The sequence below is a fragment of the Coffea arabica genome, chromosome 1c, assembly GCF_036785885.1.
Source record: "Coffea arabica cultivar ET-39 chromosome 1c, Coffea Arabica ET-39 HiFi, whole genome shotgun sequence".
NCBI classification, from domain to species: domain Eukaryota; kingdom Viridiplantae; phylum Streptophyta; class Magnoliopsida; order Gentianales; family Rubiaceae; genus Coffea; species Coffea arabica.
Window position 1 is genome coordinate 48,841,139 of NC_092310.1, and position 20,067 is coordinate 48,861,205.

The 20,067-nt window shown below is 36.9% G+C and overlaps 2 protein-coding genes across 3 annotated transcripts; both read right to left on the reverse strand.

The window, feature by feature from the left end:
- Positions 1-1,088: 1,088 nt before the first annotated feature.
- On the reverse strand, positions 1,089-6,585 carry LOC113723474 (putative late blight resistance protein homolog R1B-8). 2 transcript variants are annotated; one of them, XM_027246556.2, is made up of 2 exons: positions 3,711-6,585; positions 1,089-3,617 (listed from the first exon to the last, which is right to left on the reverse strand). In XM_027246556.2, the coding sequence occupies exons 1-2, from the start codon at positions 6,442-6,444 to the stop codon at positions 1,330-1,332; spliced, it is 5,022 nt and encodes a 1,673-aa protein (XP_027102357.1). In that variant the 5' UTR covers positions 6,445-6,585; the 3' UTR covers positions 1,089-1,329. The 2 variants fall into 2 exon arrangements, with proteins under 2 accessions (XP_027102357.1, XP_027102358.1); XM_027246557.2 differs by having other exon boundaries at positions 1,089-3,614; positions 3,711-6,583.
- A 2,846-nt stretch (positions 6,586-9,431) lies between these two features.
- On the reverse strand, positions 9,432-14,783 carry LOC113723475 (putative late blight resistance protein homolog R1A-4). Its single transcript, XM_072074779.1, has 2 exons — positions 11,993-14,783; positions 9,432-11,899 (listed from the first exon to the last, which is right to left on the reverse strand). Exons 1-2 carry the CDS (start codon positions 14,682-14,684, stop codon positions 9,552-9,554), a joined length of 5,040 nt encoding a protein of 1,679 aa, XP_071930880.1. The 5' UTR covers positions 14,685-14,783; the 3' UTR covers positions 9,432-9,551.
- Positions 14,784-20,067: the final 5,284 nt, after the last annotated feature.

The following is a 20,067-nucleotide window of genomic DNA, read 5'->3' on the forward strand; positions in this document are numbered from 1 at the left end:
GAATCAAATAACCCATTGCACACCTAGAGTCCCTGCTCCAGTACCTAGGATTAATTATTGACAACTTTTAGTGGTATTTAGGTTATTATTATTATTATTATTGTACAGGTTCGACACCCTGTCAATAAAATTGCAACCTATCACGAGTTTCATGAGGAGGGAGCAGAGTGCAACATGAACTTCTTTAATACTCGAGTATTATCGGATAGACTCTTCGCCATACACTCTTCACCAAAGACTCCAACATGAACTTCTTTTCCGTTCCATCTGAATGGCAAGCCATTGTTTCTGAACATATTTCCATTGCTCCCTCTGGGATTTTTGGCTCAAACCTCAAAAGCTTTGCATAATAAATGAAACATGTAATCGTAAACAAACTTCATCTTGAGCTCTTCTTGAATGTAATCCTTGTACTTAAAACTTAATGTTGAGCCGTTTCTTATGTTAAAACTTGAAAATTTGTCCTTGAAATATATAGGAATTTATTAGCAATCTCAACCTGAAAATAATTGTTATCTGGCAAGATGTACCTATTTAGTGTAAGTTGGCATTTTCTTTTGCCCAGCTAGATATTCGTGGCTAGATACTGCTCAGATGCAAAAGAAAGATAGTCTTTAATACTCGAATCAAGAATATTGAAACTCCAAAAAAGCAATTAATGGTAATCCCCTGGAAGTAACTCTGAAAAGTACTTAAAAAGGTAATCACCCCAGAAGAAACTTTGAAAGGCAGTTTTGTGTAATGATGAGAATTCCATAACCAGACGACAGTTCTGAGCTGAGACAATCCTGATCAGATTACCATCTTAGGCCACAATCTATCAAATTTTCCTCCCACTACCCTCAACACACTCACCCCAGTAGTTAATTTGCAGAACAGTTTGGGTACAAGCTAAATGCATAGCAGAACACAGAATATACCCCAGTAGCACGTACCATCACACCTGTAACCACAGGGGTTTGTCCAGTGACTAGAGAAATGCTTAACACTCTCAGAGTTTTCCCTTCTGTCAGGTTCAAAGTTCGAATTCTGAGCTTAAGAATATAAAATCTGAATCTCATGACACAACACACTTGACTAACTGGATAAGCCCAAGTACAAGATCATATCAGATTCTGTATTCCCATTTTGAACAAATCATTAGTATATCCATCCTCAATATTTGAACAATCAATTTAATCAAATAGTACACTAATTTGCCATTACTACATAGCAACTTATTTATGCGTTACAATGACAAATATGACATCAATGTAAACAGAACCATACAGAAGATAGTAACGCTTATGGCAGATGATCGTTAGCCTGACCATCCTTCTGAATCTTCGATCATGAAGAATCAATTTCTTCTGGTAACCATCCGTCTGAATCTCTATCCGAACATGAAGAAGACTCCTCAATTTCATCTGAGATAACGATTTTCAGATCCTCTTCTCTATAGTCATCCTGTTGTTTCTTAATGCCCTGAACTTTCTTTCCAGCAAGGTATAGACATCCATGCACCTCAATCAATTGAAGAGTTAAAGTTGCCTGTAAACAGGAAGGGAGCTCTTCCAATTGCACGCAACCCTCCAAAATTAATCTCTCAAGACTGGGAAAATGCTCTCCAGTGCCCATCCACCTGACCACCTTCAAGGATTCCAATTTCAAAAACTTGAGTTTAGGAAAGAATTCCTCTTCTTCCATGTCTCCCATGTCCCATTCCTTTTCCCCATCTGCTTGTCGGATTAATTTGAGAACCTCAAGATTGGGTAGCTTTCTGATTGTGCAAATTATACTCCTTGAGAAGTCCTCCAGTGTCAACTTTTTCAGATTCAAGGGGAGATGAAATTCGATACAATTTGCAGTAACTTTACCCAGTAGCAGCTTTAGTGATTCTAGCTGACTCAGAGAGTCCATTGCCACGATCCTTGTGCTCTCACTACAAGATTCCTCTGACTGTAGCAGACAGCATTTCAGTCTGCGGATATTTGGAAACTTCATGATCATCTTTTCCATGCTTTGCCCAAGATAAAGCTTTGGAGTGGAAAACGTGTGTAAATTGTATGACATACAGGAGCTTTCAGGATTTTCCTTTCCCAAACTAAGACAAATCAAAGCACCACGTACTTGGAAATGTCTCAATTTCTGCAATTTCCAAAAAATATCTACCAACGATGAAAGAACAAAATCAGAATAATATGTTGTCACACGAAACGTTTCCAAATTCGAGAGGTTTTCCAGCGAGGGTGGGATGTATTTGATCCAACCCGAAACAGCCAGGTACCTCAACTGAATGAGCAACCCTAATTCACACAGGAAATTAAAACCAAGATTAATTTGTTCCAAATCCAACACTTGAAGAAGTTTCAGGTGACAAACAAAGGATAGGTTGTATGATACTACACGGCTCCCAATACCACGAGAAGAATGTAATAGAGAGCGTACATGGGGGCAAAATATCTTTGACTTCACAAAATGATTTGGCTGAAAGTGAATGGATAACCGATGTAGGTAGCGTGGTTCATCAAAATTAAGAAATCTGTCACATCCTTGTATCAAATGTAGAAAATTTTGATCTTTAGCTTTTCCCAAACAAAAGACATGCAACAAATCATGAATGTGACATGTCTTGACCCCGCCAATGGATCTTTTTTGCCCCTCCATAACCAAGCTTCTGTTGATTAGAGCTATTAAATAGCCTTCTGCTGATTTTTCAAGGCTCTCTGATTCCTTCTTTCGCACAAATCCTTCGGCGATCCACAGCCACATCAACCTCTTTACAGAAATTTCTTGGTCTTCTCTAAATGCACTGAAGTAAAGAAGGCATGGCTTCAAATCGTCAGGTAGATGCATGTAACTCAGCTCTAATATACTCTTGCATTGTTCTGTGGCACCAATCTTGCTGTTTGAGTCTAGCTTTTCTGCTACCTCTCCCCAACGACCTTGATCTAGAGTCTCGAGAATTCCAGATATGATGATGATTGATAGAGGCAGTCCATTACAGTTTTTTGCAATTTGCCTCCCAAGGACAGTTAGTTCTGGAGGAAAGCCTTCTTCTCTAGTAACTGAAAGCTTCTTCTGTAGTAACTCCCAGCTTTCTTCTTCATGAAGTGGACGAAGATGGTGAGGTTTACCAGTAATCCCATGATGTCGACTTGTTAAGAGAATTCTGCTTCCGTTGGTATGATCTGGGAAAGATATTTTCAAAGCATTCCATGCCTCAATGTCCCAAATATCATCCAAAACTATGAGATACTTTCGTTTCCTCAAGTGGTTGCAAAGCTTGTGAGCTAAATCATCTTCATCAAACTCCGAATATTGGGCTTTTGGATCAATGCATGCCAAGATCCCAAGCAACAGATCTTTCTTGCAATATACTTGAGAGATACAACACCATGCAAGAATGTGGAAGTGAGATGTAATTGAAGGGTTATGGTAAACTCTTTCTGCCAGAAACGTCTTGCCTAGTCCAGGCATTCCCACAATAGAAATGATGTCCAACTGCAGCGATCCTCCTATAAGTTGATCAATAATTGCTTGCTCCTGATCCTTCAGACATACCGCAACTTTATTGATTGTTGAGATAGTACCCTGTGATGGCACCTGGTGGAATACTCCACTCCACTTCTTTCCTGCTATTCCAAAACAAATTACAGAGAGAACGAAAGATCATTAACAAAATCTGGAGAGCTAATATCATCATCTTTTAAAATATTGCAGGATACTACCTTGTGATGGCACATCCCTCAAACTATCGGCAGGTTTCTGGGCTTCGATGCTGTCAATCTCCCATGTCTTAGTTTTAAGAAGCTTAGTTTCTGCTGTGACATCATCAAATAGCATAAGTGAATAATATGATAAATCTCCAACAATTAAGGAGTCAATAACAAACACTGCCTTGTATGCCACTTCCACAACATGACTACTAAGAGCTTGGAGCTCTGCAAGGTGGTTGCGTTGATCCCTGTTGTTCTCCAAGAATGATCTTAAGAATACAAGACCATCTTGCATTGTTTGAATATGAAGCTTTTCCTTCTCTGTGTGCTGCTCCAAATTGTTTTCCAAGAATGATTTCAAGAACGACAAATCTTCTTGGATTGTTTGTGCTTGGTGCTTTGCGTCCTGGTTGTGCTCTTCCATGGCATTCTTCAAGTATGACCTTAAGAAGTGAACTCTATCGTTCGCAAAAGTAAATATAGGATCAACTTTACAGCTTGCCAGTTCCTGCAGTTTTTCTTGGACAAGATCGATAAGCCCTAGTGCATCAGTTGTAGGAAAGCCAAACTTTGGCGGTATAGGGTACTTTTCCTCAACTTCTGCCTTAATGGGCTTAATCTTCTCCAGTAAACAAAAGAGCTTAACATCTATTTCCTCGGCTGAAGCTTCTCGAAGGTCGTTCTGATAAAGTGATAAAATTACAATCCCAGCGTCATTGACCACAGCTCGAATAAGATCCTTGATTTTTCCCTCTATCCCATCATACTTCTCCTTATTGAGAATGTTTCTCAAGAATTGCAGTCCCTCAAAGAGCATCCGCAATTGATGCTTCAAGGATACCGCAAAATAGGCAGGACAATTTAGTAGTAACTCCCAAAGATGACCTAGAAGAGATTCAACAAATTCACCCACTATAATCACATCCTTCTCGGTAGACAGAGTGGGGGAAGTTGTTCCAGATTCAAGGACGCAAATATATGTGTGATGGGCTCGGTGATCAACAAGCTTGATCTTGTCTGTTAATTCAGAAATCTTTGAGTCCATCCAGTTGAGCTCCTGATAGTGATATCTGAAAAACCAGCAAATGTAACAAAGATGTGCTGCAGATAAAGCCACAACTGCACAGTGCTCCAAGAGTTTCCTCTTGGGCTTGCCTTGCAAACTGGGAAAGAGAATGAAAGTTCTAAGGAACACTAGCTTCTCTTGAAGCGGTTCCAACAATTTTGCAAGTCTTGAATCACAGGCTTTGCCCCAGATGACAATATCCTCAAGGTTTTCTAAGAGCAAATTGAAGAGTTCCATGAATTCATCTCTCAAGCCAGAACTGGATTTTAAAAGGCTATCTACATACGAATTATGACCCTCGCTGCAATAGCCGTACCTGTTGAATAAAAAGTCCGGCATCTCAACATACAATGTACTGAATTTTTGCCTATAACTCTTTAAGATTCTTCTTAAATTGGAGATCGCCCCTGCCAATTCGCTGGGGGGCAATCCATGCTCCAATTGAGCAAGAAAAGAGCAAAACTGCTGCCAATTTTGACGAACAGAATCTTTAAGAATTTCAGTTCTCTTTGAGGAAAAACACAATTTCCTTGCACACAGGAAAAATATCTTCACTAGGCTCAACTCAACCTTCAGCTCCTTCAGATCATGATCATCCTTGCAGAAATCTATGATCGAATCAATGGAAGTCATTGCCTCGCTAGACAGAGTGAGTGACCGCGATTCAGATTCCCAGACACCAGTATAAGCCAAAGAAGCTTGGTCAGCAGCAGGGTTGATCTGCTCCACCGATTCAGAGGTATTCAAGTGAATTCGATCTCTTAAAAACCAACAACAAAGACGAGCTGCGAATAGAGCCGCAAATGGAAATCGCTCGATATATTCAAGGCGATTCATCCAGTGATAACTGAGATTCCCCCGATTCACCCACCCCGAACTGAAATGTTTCACAAATGGAAATCGCTTGATAAATTTGAGGCCATTCACCCAGCCCGAACTGAAATGTTTCACAAATGGAAATCGCTTGATAGGATGCCCTTTCCGTAATGTTGAGTAAATAAGAACAGGTTTCAAGACTTCTGCAAATCTTGAATCACAGAGTATACCAAGGCGGAGAATGCACTCAACATCCCGTTGGAAGGATGTGAAAAGATCAATGAGTCTCCTTTTCTCATAAGACATCTCTTCCCATCCACCCGTCAAGTCATTAACCCAGCGCTGCTGCAAATATCTCGTTCTGGAATCCGAAAAGAGTGGTACCATGGAATCCCACATCCGTTTGTAAAAATCTCTGATTTGTTGCCCAAAATTCACTATACTTTCTCGATCTGCTACAGTGGAGGGCAATCCATCCTTAAGAAGAAGAGAGTAAAAACCCTGCCAACCTTGATGAACAGAATCGTCAAAAAGTCGGGTCTGTTGCCTAAAATTCTTCAAAAAATCTCCAAAAATGGAGGCTGCTGTAATTGAGTCGACGCTGGACGATGCCTGATCTAATTCAGAAGAAGAGTAAATCTGCTCCCTTTCGTCACAAACAAAATCTACAAGACTTTTAAAAGACATCTCCAAATTCCATGCAGCCCGAAAATACTTTCTCACTTCTTCTAGTTCCCCCTTCAACTTGTCCAAATGATCCTCCTCTCCGAAGAAAACACCCTCCTCCACCAGCAACTGCAGCTTATCCAAGATCGTTTCAGTATTCCGAATAAATGATGCTCCTCCCGGAAGAACCTCCTCCATGACTGAGAGTTTACACTTTTTCTGATAGAAATTTGTCAAAACCAGCGGACAGGAGCACTATCCATAACATGTCTCTTAGAAGCATTCGTAGATTCCCCAACTTAATACGACGAGCGATAATTATAAAGTAAAAGAAAAAATGCCTTTTGTGACTTTTAAGCTGCTTTTTGTAAGTGGAGTCCACGTATTATGATTGCTAGTGAGCGGACTCCGTTGCTCCTTGGAAAAAGTAGATTCTTACGCCTTTTGTGTTGGTTGGCATCAACTCAAAATCAGAGGAATAAGCAAAATTTGTCCAACCACATCATGCTTCAGTAATGCTAAATTTTTCTACCTGATTAATCAACTGCCTTGACCAACTGACTCTTCAAATTCTCTCTGCACATTTGTAAGCAAAAGTGTAAGCATCTCCGTCGCAAAAGAATGTAATAAACTTTTTATAAAAAAAGTAGTAAGCATACAGCTTTTTATAAAAGGAAGGACTTTTATTTTATGTTCCCATACCTTGACTTGACCAATTTTTTTTTTTACAAGTATCTTGAATAAGTTTCATAGATATTTCTTCCGTATGATTGTTAAATTTATTTGGCATTCGCTCAAAAGTTTTACACGCTTAACTTTCTCTCTCTGGCAATATTTTTTCTTCAGAAAATTATAATGTTTGGTGTATAATATTTTCATTTCTATTGATATTTGGTTGATATATACGATTTGCATTATCTTAATTTTAATTTTTTTTCTTGCATTTTTTGTTGAAAAAGTAAGAATATTCTATTTATTACGTACCATTAATTGACGACACTCTTAGTATCATGAATGCTATTTAGGTTTGTGGTATTTCGTAAAAGCTGTGGATAGGAAAACAATTATTGTTTAGGATATTATGCCACTTATAAAATGATGGCGCAAAAACTAATGCACGCTTTATGGCTTCATTTTGGCAACAGGAATTTTTCTTTTTTATCCTGTTCAAGAATAATTTGATCAAAATACCTTAAAGGCAAAGTTCTAAGTGATGACAAGCAAATAAAAACCATACCAATTGTCATATTAAAAAACAGGACATCATTATTACTAGAACAAAAAAGAAAGGGACGTAATTAATGGTACGTAATAAATAGTCCGTGTTCATCCCAAATATTATTGGTGTTATTTATTAGTTTTTACCTTTTATATTTGGCAATAATTTTTTAATTGACTTTTTATTTATTTGTTTTTAACTAAAGCTGTAAATAAAGCGTGGACTTTTTATTTAAAACATCAAAGTTTGTTTGAAGTCTTGCCAATATTCCTGAAGGGGTCAAACTAGAGTAGGAAATGCATCACAGAAGAGGATGAATTGTTCCAACCTTTTCAATGTCACATATACCTATTATATATATATATATATATATATATATATATAATTTTTAAACCTGACTTTGTCAAAGCTTGTTTGTTTTGTTCGTCAATTAATTAAGTCAAACATGAATACAATTTTTGTGTTTAGTGATTTTGGCTTGATTCAACAAGCATAAAATTTAAAATTTATACGTAAATAATTCAAAATTTTCGAATTCGATAGAATCAAAGCTCGTTCATATTTAATTCATTCAATAAACAAGTCTAGGTTTAAATATGATTTCAATCCCGAACAAATTACACACTAGAGAGATTTGGTATGGCTATGATTAGGCTCCTTTGTACTCCAATTCAAAAGCTATCCAAGAACTTGCAAATTAGGGAATCTTGTCAAGAATACATTGAAATGTGTAAACATCAAGTTAAGAGTAAATTTGCATTTATGTCTGTAATCATTCTCCTCAAACTAAACATATCCCTCGACAAAAAGTTTTGGGCTGCTTTCGATTTTCTAAAAGATTTCCAGCATATTCTTTAATTATTGAATAACAAGTAAAGAACGAAACTCTTCCTATGTAGTATAACTTTAAGCGAAGTTGCTTTTGAAAATCAAGAAAGAAGCTTGAAAGCAATATTCTGTCTCTAACTTAAAACTTAATGTCGAATAAGGGGACAAATAGTAGAATAAGAAATCGATTTATTAAGATATTAAAAAAAAGATTATTATTATCACTGTCATAAAATATTACCCATTTGTATTGCTGAAAAGTTGCTCGGAAATTAGTAAATGCTACAAATTATAGAATTATTTATTTCTCATCTCAGGATTGACAACAACTAAGTAATGCTTTTGGGTAAAGATGTTCACAATTACTCAAAGCTGCTATTAACGTGTGAAATATAGTCCTTGAAAATTTGTCAAACGAGATTCATTTCTTTTCTTTTTTTCTACTTTTTTAGGAAGAGTTAAATGTACAACAAACAATCTCAACCTGAAAATATGAGTTGTCATCTGGCAAGAAGTACCTTTTCTTTTGCCCAATATCCAGGCTTCGTACAAATGGTTTGTAAATAAGGGGAAAAAAAACAAGATATTCGTGGCTAGATATTGCTTAGATGCAAAAGAAAGATAGTCTTTAATACCCGAATCAAGAATACTGAAACTCCAAAAAGCACTTATGTTGGTAATCCCCTAGAAGAAACTCTGAGAAGTACATAAAAAGGTGATCACCCCAGAAGAAACTTCGAAAGGCAGTTTTGCGTAATGATGAGAGTTCCATAAATCAGAGGACAGTTCTGAACTGAGACAATCCTGATCAGATTACTAGCTTAGGTGACACAATCTGTCAAATTTTCCTCCCACTTTCGACAACCTTTCCTGGCACACCCTCGAAACACATCATCACCCCAGCAGCTAATTTGCAGAACAGTGACCAGAGAAAAGTTTAACACTCTTAGAGTTCTCCCTTCTCTCTCAGGTTCAAAGTTCAAATTCTTGGCTTGGCAGTGGAAGGTGAGAAGGGTGTGGAGATGGATGGGATGATACAAATTAACAAAAAAAAAATTCCCATTTTGACCCAACACATTTGACTAAGGTAAGTTTATATTCCATCATATAAGTTCCACAGATGCGTGAGATGCAAGTGTAAACATCTGGAACAAATCAATTTAACCAAATAGTACATTAATACATAGCAACTTATTTGTGCGGTACAATGATAAATATGACATCAATGTAAACAGAACCATACAGAAGATAATAACACTTACGGCAGATGATCGTTAGCCTGACCATCTGTGTGAATTTCCGACGACGAAGAAGACTCCTCAATTTCTTCTGGTAACCATCCGTCTGAATCTCCATCTGAACATGAAGAAGACTCATCAACTTCTTCCGAGATAAGGATTTTCAGATCCATGTTTCCATAATCCATCTGTTGTTTCTTAATGTCCCGAACTAAATCTCCAGCAGAGTATAGACATCCATGCACCTCAATCAATTGAAGAGTAAAAGTTTCCCATAAACAAGAAGGAAGCTCTTCCAATTCCGCGCAACCCTCCAAAATTAATCTCTCAAGACTGGGAAAATGCTCTCCTGAGCCCATCCACCTGACCATCTTCAAGGATTCCAATTTCAAGAACTTGAGTTTAGGAAAAATTTCCTCTTCTTCCATGTATTCAATGTCTTCCATGTCCCATTCCTTTTCCGCATCTGCTTGTCGGATTAATTTGAGAGCCTCAAGATTGGGTAGCTTTCTGATTGTGCAAATTATACTCCATGAGAAGTCCTCCAGTGTCAACTTTTTCAGATTCAAGGGGAGATGAAATTCAATACAATTTGCAGTAACTTTACCCAGTAGCAGCTTTAGTGATTCTAACTGACTCAGAGAGTCCATTGCCACGATCCTTGTACCCTCACTAGAAGATTGCTCTGACTGTAGCAGACAGCATTTCAGTCTGCGCATTTTTGGAAACTTCATCATCATCTTTTCCATGCTTTGCCCAAGATAAAGCTTTGGAGTGGAAAACGTGTGTAAATTGTATAACATACAGGAGCTTTCAGGATTTTCCTTTGCCAACCTAATGTCAATCAAAGCACCACGTACTTGTAGACGCCTCAATTTCTGCAATTTCCAAAAAATATCTTCCAACGATGAAAGAACAAAATCAGGATAATATGTTGTCACACAAAACGCTTCCAAATTCGAGAGGTTTTCCAGCGAGGGTGGGATGTATTTGATCCAACCCGAAACAGCCAAGTACCTCAACTGAATGAGCAACCCTAATTCACATAGGAAAGTAAAACCAAGATTAATTTGTTCCAAATCCAACACTTGAAGAAGTTTCAGGTGACAAACAAAGGATAAGTTGTATGATACTCCACGGCTCCCAATACCACGACAAGAATGTAATAGAGAGCGTACATGGGGACAAAATATCTTTGACTTCGCAAAATGCTTTGGCTGAGAGTGAATGGATAACCGATATAGGTAGTGTGGTTCATCAAAATTAAGAAATCCGTCACATCCTTGTATCAAATGTAGAAATTTTTTATCTTTAGCTTTTCCCAAACAAAAGACATGCAACAAATCATGAATGTGGCATGTCTTGACCCCGCCAATGGATCTTTTTTGCCCCTCCATAACTAAGCTTCTGTTAATTAGATCTATTAAATAGCCTTCTGCTAATTTTTCAAGGCTCTCTGATTCCTTCTTTTGCAGAAATCCTTCAGCGATCCACAGCCAAGTCAACTTCTTTACAGAAATTTCTTGGTCTTCTCTAAATGCACTGAAGTAAAGAAGGCATGGCTTCAAATGGTCAGGTAGATGTATGTAACTCAGCTCTAATATACTCTTGCATTGTTCTGTGGCACCAATCTTGCTGTTTGAGTCTAGCCTTTCTGCTACCTCTCCCCAACGACCTTGATCTAGAGTCCCGAGAATTCCAGATATGATGACGATTGATAGAGGCAGTCCATTACAGTTTTTTGCTATTTGCCTTCCAAGAACACTTACTTCTACAGGATAGCCACCTTCTATGGTAATTGACAGCTTCTTCTTTAGTAACTCCCAGCTTTCTTCTTCATCAAGTGGCCGAAGATGGTGAGGTTTACCGGTAATTCCATGATGCCGACTCGTTAATATAATTCTGCTTCCATTGGCATAATCTGGGAAAGATATTTTCAATGCATTCCATGCCTCAATATCCCACACATCATCTAAAACTATGAGATACTTCTGTTTCCTCAAGTGATTACAAAGTTTGTGAGCTAAATCATCTTCATCCATCTCTGAGTATTGAGCTTTTGGATCAATGCAACCCAAAATCCCAAGCAACAGATCTTTCTTGCAATATACTTGAGAGATACAACACCATGCAAGAATATGGAAGTGAGGTGCAATTGATGGATCATGGTAGACTCTTTGTGCCAGAAACGTCTTACCTAGTCCAGGCATGCCCACAATGGAAATGATGTCCAACTGCATTGATCCTCCTATAAGTTGATCGATAATTGCTTGCTCCTGATCCTTGAGATATACTGAAGTTTTATGAATGGTTGAGATATTACCCTGTGATGGCACCAGGTGGAATGCTCCAGTCCACTTGCTTCCTGCTGTTTTGAAAAAATTACATAGAGAATGAATGATCATGAACAAAATCTGGACAGCTAAAATCATCATCTTTTTCAAATATTGTGAGATACTACCTTGTGGCACATCCCTCGAACTATTGGTAGGCTTCTCGGCTTTGATGCTGTCAAACTCCCTTGTCTTGGTTTTAAGAAGCTTGATTTCTTCTGTGACTTTGTCAAACAACATTAGAGAATAAAATGATACATCTCCAACTATTAAGGAGTCAATAACAAACTCTGTCTTGTGTGCCACTTCCGTAATACGACTTCTAAGAGCTTGGAGCTCTTCAAGGTGGTTGCGTTGGTCCCTGTTGTTCTCCAAGTATGATCTTAAGAATACAAGATCATCTTGCATCATTTGAATATGAAGCTTTTCCTTCTCTGTGTGCTGCTCCAAATTGTTGTCCAAGAATGATTTCAAGAACGACAAATCTTCTTGGATTGTTTGTGCTTGGAGGTTTGCATCCTGGTTGTGCTGCTCCATGGCATTCTTCAAGTATGACCTTAAGAGGTGAACTCTATCCTCTGCAAAAGAAAATAGAGGATCAACTTCATAGCTTGCTACTTCCTTTAGTTTTTCTAGGAGAAGATCAATAAGCCCCAGTGCATTAGTTGTAAGGAAGTTAAAATTTGACACTACGGGATACTTTTCCTCAACTTCTGCCTTAATAATCTTAATCTTCTCCAGCAAACAAAAAAGCTGAATATCTATTTTCTTGGCTGAAGCTTCTCGAATGTTGTTCTGATAAAGTGAAAAAATTATAATCCCAGCATCACTGACCAGAGCTCCAACAAGATCCTTGATTCTTTCATCTAGCCCGTCACACTTCTCCTTAGTGAGAATGTTTCTCAAGAATCGTAGTCCCTCATAGAGCATCCGCAATTGATGTTTCAAAGATACCATGAAACAGGGAGGACAATTTAGTAGCAGCTCCCAAAGATGACCTAGGAGAGAATCTACAAATTCACCCACTATAATCATATCCTGCTTGGTTGACAGAGTGGGGGATGTTGATCCAGATTCAACGACGCGGATATATGTGAGAAGGGCTCGGTGGTCAGCGGGCTTGATCTTGTCTATTAGTTCTGAAATCTTTATGCCTAATCCGTCAAGCTCTTGATCGTCATATTTTGAAGACCAACAAATGTAACAAAGATGTGCTGCAGATAAAGCCACCACTGCACAGTGCTCCAAGAGATTCCTCTTGGGCTTGACTTGCAAAATGGCAAAACGAATGAAATTTTTAAGGAACACTAGCTTCTCTTGAAGGGGTTCCAATAATTTTGCAAGTCTTGAATCACAGGCTTCACCCCAGATGACAATATCCTCAAGATTCTGTAGGAGAAAATAAAAGAATTCCAAGAATTCATCTCTCGAAGGAGAACTGGATTCCAAAAAGCTCTCCAGATATGAATTATGACTCTTGTTGCAATAGTCATACCTGTCACGCCCCTGAGAGACAGATTTTAGCAAGGAGTCCAACATCTCGACGTACATTTTACTGATCTTTTGCCTACAATTCTTTAGAATCCTCCTAAAATTAGAGGTATCTCCAGCCAATTCTCTGGGAAGCAATCCATCCTCTAACTGGAGAAAAGAGCAGAACTGCTGCCCATTTTCATTAACAGCATCTTCAAGAAGTCCAGTCTTTGAGGGATTACACAATTTCCTTGCACAAAGGAAAAATGTTTTCACCAGCCTTAACTCTACCATGAGCTCATTCAAAGCATGATCTTCCTTGCAGAAATCTAAGATTGAATCAATGCAAGTCATTGTATTGGTAGACAAACAAATGTCAGTTCCATCAAATACTTGATTATCACCTCTGAATAACAAACAACAAAGATGTGTTGCAAATAAAGCCACAACTACATTTTGCTCATTAATAAAGCCTTCCGCCCAGTTCCAGAGATAGTCACTTGAAACGTTCAATGCTTTTAGGTCCCTTTCAAAAATAGCCACGACCAGACCAAGTCTTGAATCACGGAGTCTGGCAACGCGGAGAAAACAGCAGAACTTCTCTCGGAATGAGTTGAATAATCTCATTAATTCATATGTCCAAGAAGAATGCTCTCCTTGTAAGCGATCCAAGATACTGGAATACCATTCACCCGTCCAGCCATGCTCCAAAAGCAGCTTCGAATATATCTCTGCAGACTCTGAAAAGAATTGCACCATGGAATTCCACAGCTCTCCACAAAGATGTCTGATTTGCTGCCTCAAATTCTCTAGACTTTCTTGAAAACAAGAGCCTCCAGTGGGAGGCAATCCATCCTTAAGAAGAAGAGAGTAAAAGACCTTCCAATTTTGATGAATAGAATCTTCAAGGCATCCGATATCTTGCCTAAAATTCTTTAGAATATCTCGAAATGTAGCGGCTTCTCCAACATGAAAAGGGGAAAACAGCATCCTACTTTGATGAACAGACTCTTCAAGGCATCTGATCTGGTGCATAAAATTCTTCAGAAAATCCCGTAAACTAGAGTCTTCTCCAATCAAGTGGAAGCGGGAAAAATCCTGATCTAATCCAAAATAAGAGTAAAACTGCTGCCCATTTGGATGAACAAATTCTACAAGGCTAAAAAAGGAATCCTCCAATGCCCTCGCATTCGGGATAAAGTCTTTCAGTTCTTCTAAGTCCCGCTTCAGCATCCTGAAACTTCCATCATCCTTGGAGAAAACACCCTCGTCCCCCAGCAACTGCAGCTTTTCTAAGATTATTTCAGGGCAATACTTGCTGTCCTGCTGCCTTCTTCTGTAATCCATGAGTCCGGTTCCAGTATTTTGTCTGAGATTTCTCTATCTCCGGAAGTCTGTCGACTTTTTTCTTCTCTACCCCATCGAAATGGACTCACAAGTCACCACCACCCAAAACTTTTTCACTCGTCAAAAGGAAACGAACAGTTGTAATTCCATTTTATTCTAGAGTACAAAAAATGAGACTATTTCAGTTTGAGGGACCAAATTGAAAATTTTATTGCTATTTCGCAAGACCATATTGAGATTTTTCAAAATTTGAGAGACCAAATGAAAATTTCCATTCACTTTGGAGGACCAAAATGAAATTAATTCCTTTTTTTTTTTTTTGACAATTTGCATCAACTACTTTTCTTTTTTTTTTTTTTTTTTTTTAACTCTCAAGAGCGCACAACAGCCTAAGGTCAAAACTCATCATTGTGTTTGGTATATAATAGTCAGCAGACTACAGATTCAAGCGCCTAACTTGGAGCTAAACTTGTCATGGCATTTTTTTTTTTCAATAATGAGGGTAACATTTTTATTTTTAGATTGTAAAATAAGGGCTGGATTTCTTTTTTTGGGTCAAAGTGTTGTGGTGATAATTGACGCCTGAATTGGCTCCGAACATTTGATGACATTGTTTTAATAATGATGGTAAAAATTTTTTATTTTTTTATTTTTGCCTGCAACGATAATATTTGTATAGCATAATTTATCATATCCTATAGCGAGGAGAGGCTGTGTAAGGAGCTAGCAGATATAAAGATCTGACTAGATCAAAAAGGTGTTCTAACACCACCTTTGAAATTTGTTTACTGCAGATAGGGTTTGAATCTCCGACCTACAATTCAAAGAAGGACTTAATAATAATGGTAAAATTTTTTTTTATTTGCTAGATTATGTATATTATATAGTAGGATTTTATAATGGGTGCCTATTCGGCACTCGTTAACTGGATAAGAAACAACCTGCTTAATTAATGCATTAATTATTTCATATTTTAGAAAGCTATTTTTAAGGGATTCAAATGTTAAATGATACATATAACCTTCTTCCTAAAAATAAATATGACAAATCTTCTGCTAACACTTATCTTTCTACTGCCAAAATAATGAATTCACCATAGCGCCAAAAATGATGCTTTTAATGAAAACCACAAAAATGGAGGCACCAAGATGCATAAAACTCATATTTTGCTCCTATCTAGAACTACGAAAATTTTAACTTATATTTAAAATCTTCAATGCTTTGAGAAAATATATTAACGACAAAACAAATGTAAATCCAAGAAAGAAATTATCATTTTAATTGAAAATTTTCTTGCATTGGAATTTCGACTCATTTTAGTTTTTGACATGTTTTTATATTAAAATCATTAATTTAGTTTCAAATTAGTTGCTGGATTGAGTCAAAGTATTGCTTGTGTTAGTCAAGGACCAAAATTTTCATCCATAAGATTGAGTGAAGTTGCATTTATAATTGAAGAGAGAATCCTGAAGGCCATCTATTGTTTTCTTAAGACTTAGGCCTATTTGATAATCTAATTCAGCACTTAAATTTAATAAATTCACATCTTAACATATTCAGACCGTTTAATAAATTTAATAAATTCAGATCTTAACATATTCAGACCGTTTAATAACAAAAAAGTGAACATCTAAATTAATTAAATGACACTGAATTTTCTAGGCAAAACTTGCTCCTAATATTAAGTGATAAACTATTCACTTATCACTGAATGTGATATGTACTCAAATGTATTAGATTTAATACTTAACAATTCAATAAGTTAATGAATTCAGACTTCAGATTTCAGATTTCAGACTTCAGATTTCAGATTTCAGCCTTCAGTTTCCAGACTTTAGTTTATCAAACGCACCCTTAAACTCACGTGAGAATACTCATTGACCTCTTCTTTTGGCGTGTCGAAAGCACTAGCTTTCCCTCCTCTCTCGAACACAATAACTCTTTCCCTCTCATGGCTTCTGTTTTTCTCTTTTATATTTTTAATAAAGTCTTTTCTAGAGTTTTCTAGTAAGAATTTATTATTTTTTAGGGTATTTTAATGTGAGCTTTTTTCTCCTAAAGTTTCCCAATAAAAGTTTTCTTTTCTCCGAAGGATTCATAGTTGAAGTTTTTCATAATTTTTCTGTTTTTTTTTTTAGATGTGAGTTTTTGTAGATTTAGTTGTCATATATGAAATTCCTTAGGTCTATTTCGTCAGATCACACCCTAGCATCTGAGTTTGAAGCAATTAGGTAGCAAATTTGGTGGTTGGAAATATGTACAATTATCCTTGGGACTATAAGTGTTTTACCTTACTTTTTGTGTTTCATGGTGTAACTTTTGGGTGGGGCTAAATCCACCCCCCTCTAATATAAATCTACACTTTTTACACCCAAATGTTTATAAAGCTCACACTATTCACCGAGACTGCATAGGAACTTCTTCAATACCAAAACTAACCTCTTGTGGTGGTAAAATATGGAACCAATCAAGTTTATTTTTTCTCTCACTTTACTGCATCCTTTTATCATTCCCCATCCTTACCTTCCAATACTGAAAACTTATAGTAACAACTATCATCATCAACTAAAATATACCAGAGTATAGCAAAAATTTACCAGAACAGTTCTCATCTTCTCATACGTAATAAGAGAAGTAATAACATTTGTTGGCATTGTTTCAACCAAGGCCAACAAAAGGAACGAAGAAAAACGTTAAGAAATTTAGAAATTAACATATGTAAGGATCTCTATTGGATATCCAAATAAACACATGAATATGGGTTCTCCATAGAAAATTGAAATCTAAATATCCAATCAAGAAAACCCAATATTATTGATAATAAAAAAACAAAAATTTCAGGATCAAGACTGAATAGTGATACTTGATTTTCAAATATCTATTGATAATAAAAAAAATAATGATCATGGCAATGATTTCATACTCACTTGGAACTAGAAGTTTGGAGTTTTGCAGCTGATGATAATAGTTGTTCGCTATGGATTGTGAATATCATAAAGTAAGGAAAAGGAATTATAAAAGGATGCAATTGAGTGGGAGAGAAAATAAACTTCATTGGCGCTATCTTTTTCCATCACAAAAGGTTAGTTTTGCTAATGAAAAAGTTTCTATGAAATCCTGATAAATAGTACGGGCTTATAGACATTTTGGCGTAAAATGTGTGACTTTAGACTAGAGAGTGTGGATTTAGCCCCACCGGTAACTTTTTGTTGATTTTTTGAGTTTCACAGTGTAATTCTTTTATTAATTCTTTACATCTATAGTATCTGAATCCGTTTAATGTAATTTTTATCACTTGTGCAAATTTAATGAAATTATAATATTACATTAACAAAAAAGTCAAACGCGAAAGCCATGAATTAAGTAAAGATTGACGCAAGAATCATCTTAATTAGCAAAACGATAGACAAAAAAACACAAAGATCATTATGATTAGATACCTAAATAGCCCAAAAAGCAGAGGTAACAAGAGATGATATATTTGTATGTAAAATTAGTGGTGGAGCCAGCACAATTTTACTTAGCTCTGTGAAATATTCACATTAAAAGTAGTAACAAATAGCAACACAGATATTTAATAAAAATATACAAGAATGCAATAAACCCACAAATCCTACAATCATTAAACTACATATCTTCTGTGCATGGGAAAACCTCACCATTGGACTAACTTCTTAAATAAGCATTAGGGTTATGCTTGTAGTCATAAAAAATTACATAAATTGCTTTTTTTATATTATGAATGGCTATCAATTTATTTATACAGATATGTTGAATTTCAACGTATTATTCTGGACAAAAAAAAATTTTCTAAAGCCACCTAAAATGAGCACTTTCCGTTGGTCACTGAATACATTTACATATTATTAAGGTAAAAATAAAATTCTAAGAGAAGAACGTATATCTCCTAAAAAGTAAAGAGAATACTTGGTTATCATCTCTGGAAAACCAACAAATGTAACAATGATGTGCTGCAGATAGAGCCACAATTCCATAAATTTCCGCTTTGGCTTGCTAAGAAACTGGTAAAGAGAAAGAAATTTTTAAGGAATACTAGCTCCTCCTGGAGGGGTTCCAATCATGGTTCAAAGACTCGGTCGAGTTGTCACCGTTTCGAACCTTCCCGATACGATATCGGAACGATACAATTCCAAGATATTTGACTCGCCGAGACGTCACCGTAAATGGTTGAAACGGTCGAATCACATCAAATCACTCCGAGTCATTCCGAATCAACTTGAATTTTTATTATTTTTACTAATTTTTTTAATTATTTTTGTTTTTCATATTTTTTAATAATTTTTGTTTTTCATATTTTTTAATAATTTTTAGAATATTAAATATATCAAAAATTCGAGTCTCGTTGAGACTGCGACCGATATGTCGAGATCAATGTGAAACGGTCTGGACTACGACTGCGACTTTGAACCATGGTTCCAACAATTTTTCAAGTCTTGAATCAAAGGCTTCATCCCCGATGACAATATCCACAAGATTCTCTAACAAGGAGTACAAGAATTCCATGAATTCATCCCTTGAAGGGGAACTGGATTCCAAAAAGATATCCAACATACTGCGAGACGATGCCTGACTCTTAGGATAGTCATGCCAATCACGCCTCCAAGATGGCTCAAAATTTCTTGTATCCCATATAACTCTTGACTGAGATACCGATAAGGCGTCCAACATTTCAACGTACAGTTTATTTGTGTTTTCCCTAAATTTCTTTAGAGTTTCTGGAAAATCAAAGGCTGCTCCGGCCAAGTTGCTGTGGGGCAATCCATCCTTTAATTCAAGAAGCAGAGAGCAAAACTGCTGCCCATTTCGATAAACAGAACTTCCAAGAAGTCTAGTCTTCAAGGGATGACACAATTTCCTTGCACACAGAAAAATTATTTTCACTAGTCTTATCTCTACCTTGAACTCATTCAGAGCACGATCATCCTTGCAGATATCTAAGATTGAATCAATGCAAGTCATCGTCGTTAGACAGAGTCAGTGATGGTGATCCAGATTCCCGGATTCCCGTATAAGCCAAACGGGCATGGTCAGCAACAGGGTTGATCTTCTCTACTGATTCAGAAATATTCAAGTCCATTCCATCAAGCACATGATTATCATCCCTGAAAAACCAAGAAAGGAAACAAAGATGTGCTGCAGACACTGCCACAACACCACAGTGCTTCATAAATTCATTCTTGTACTTGCCCTGCTTTCGGACAAAACATATGAAATCTTTCAGTAATACTAACTTCTCTTGAAGGGGCTTCAAGAGCGTAGCAAATCTTGAATCACGGGCTTTACCCCATAAGAGATTATCCTCAAAATTCTCCAGCAAGGAGTGGAAGAAATCCAAAAATTCACCTTTGTCAGAAGAACTCAG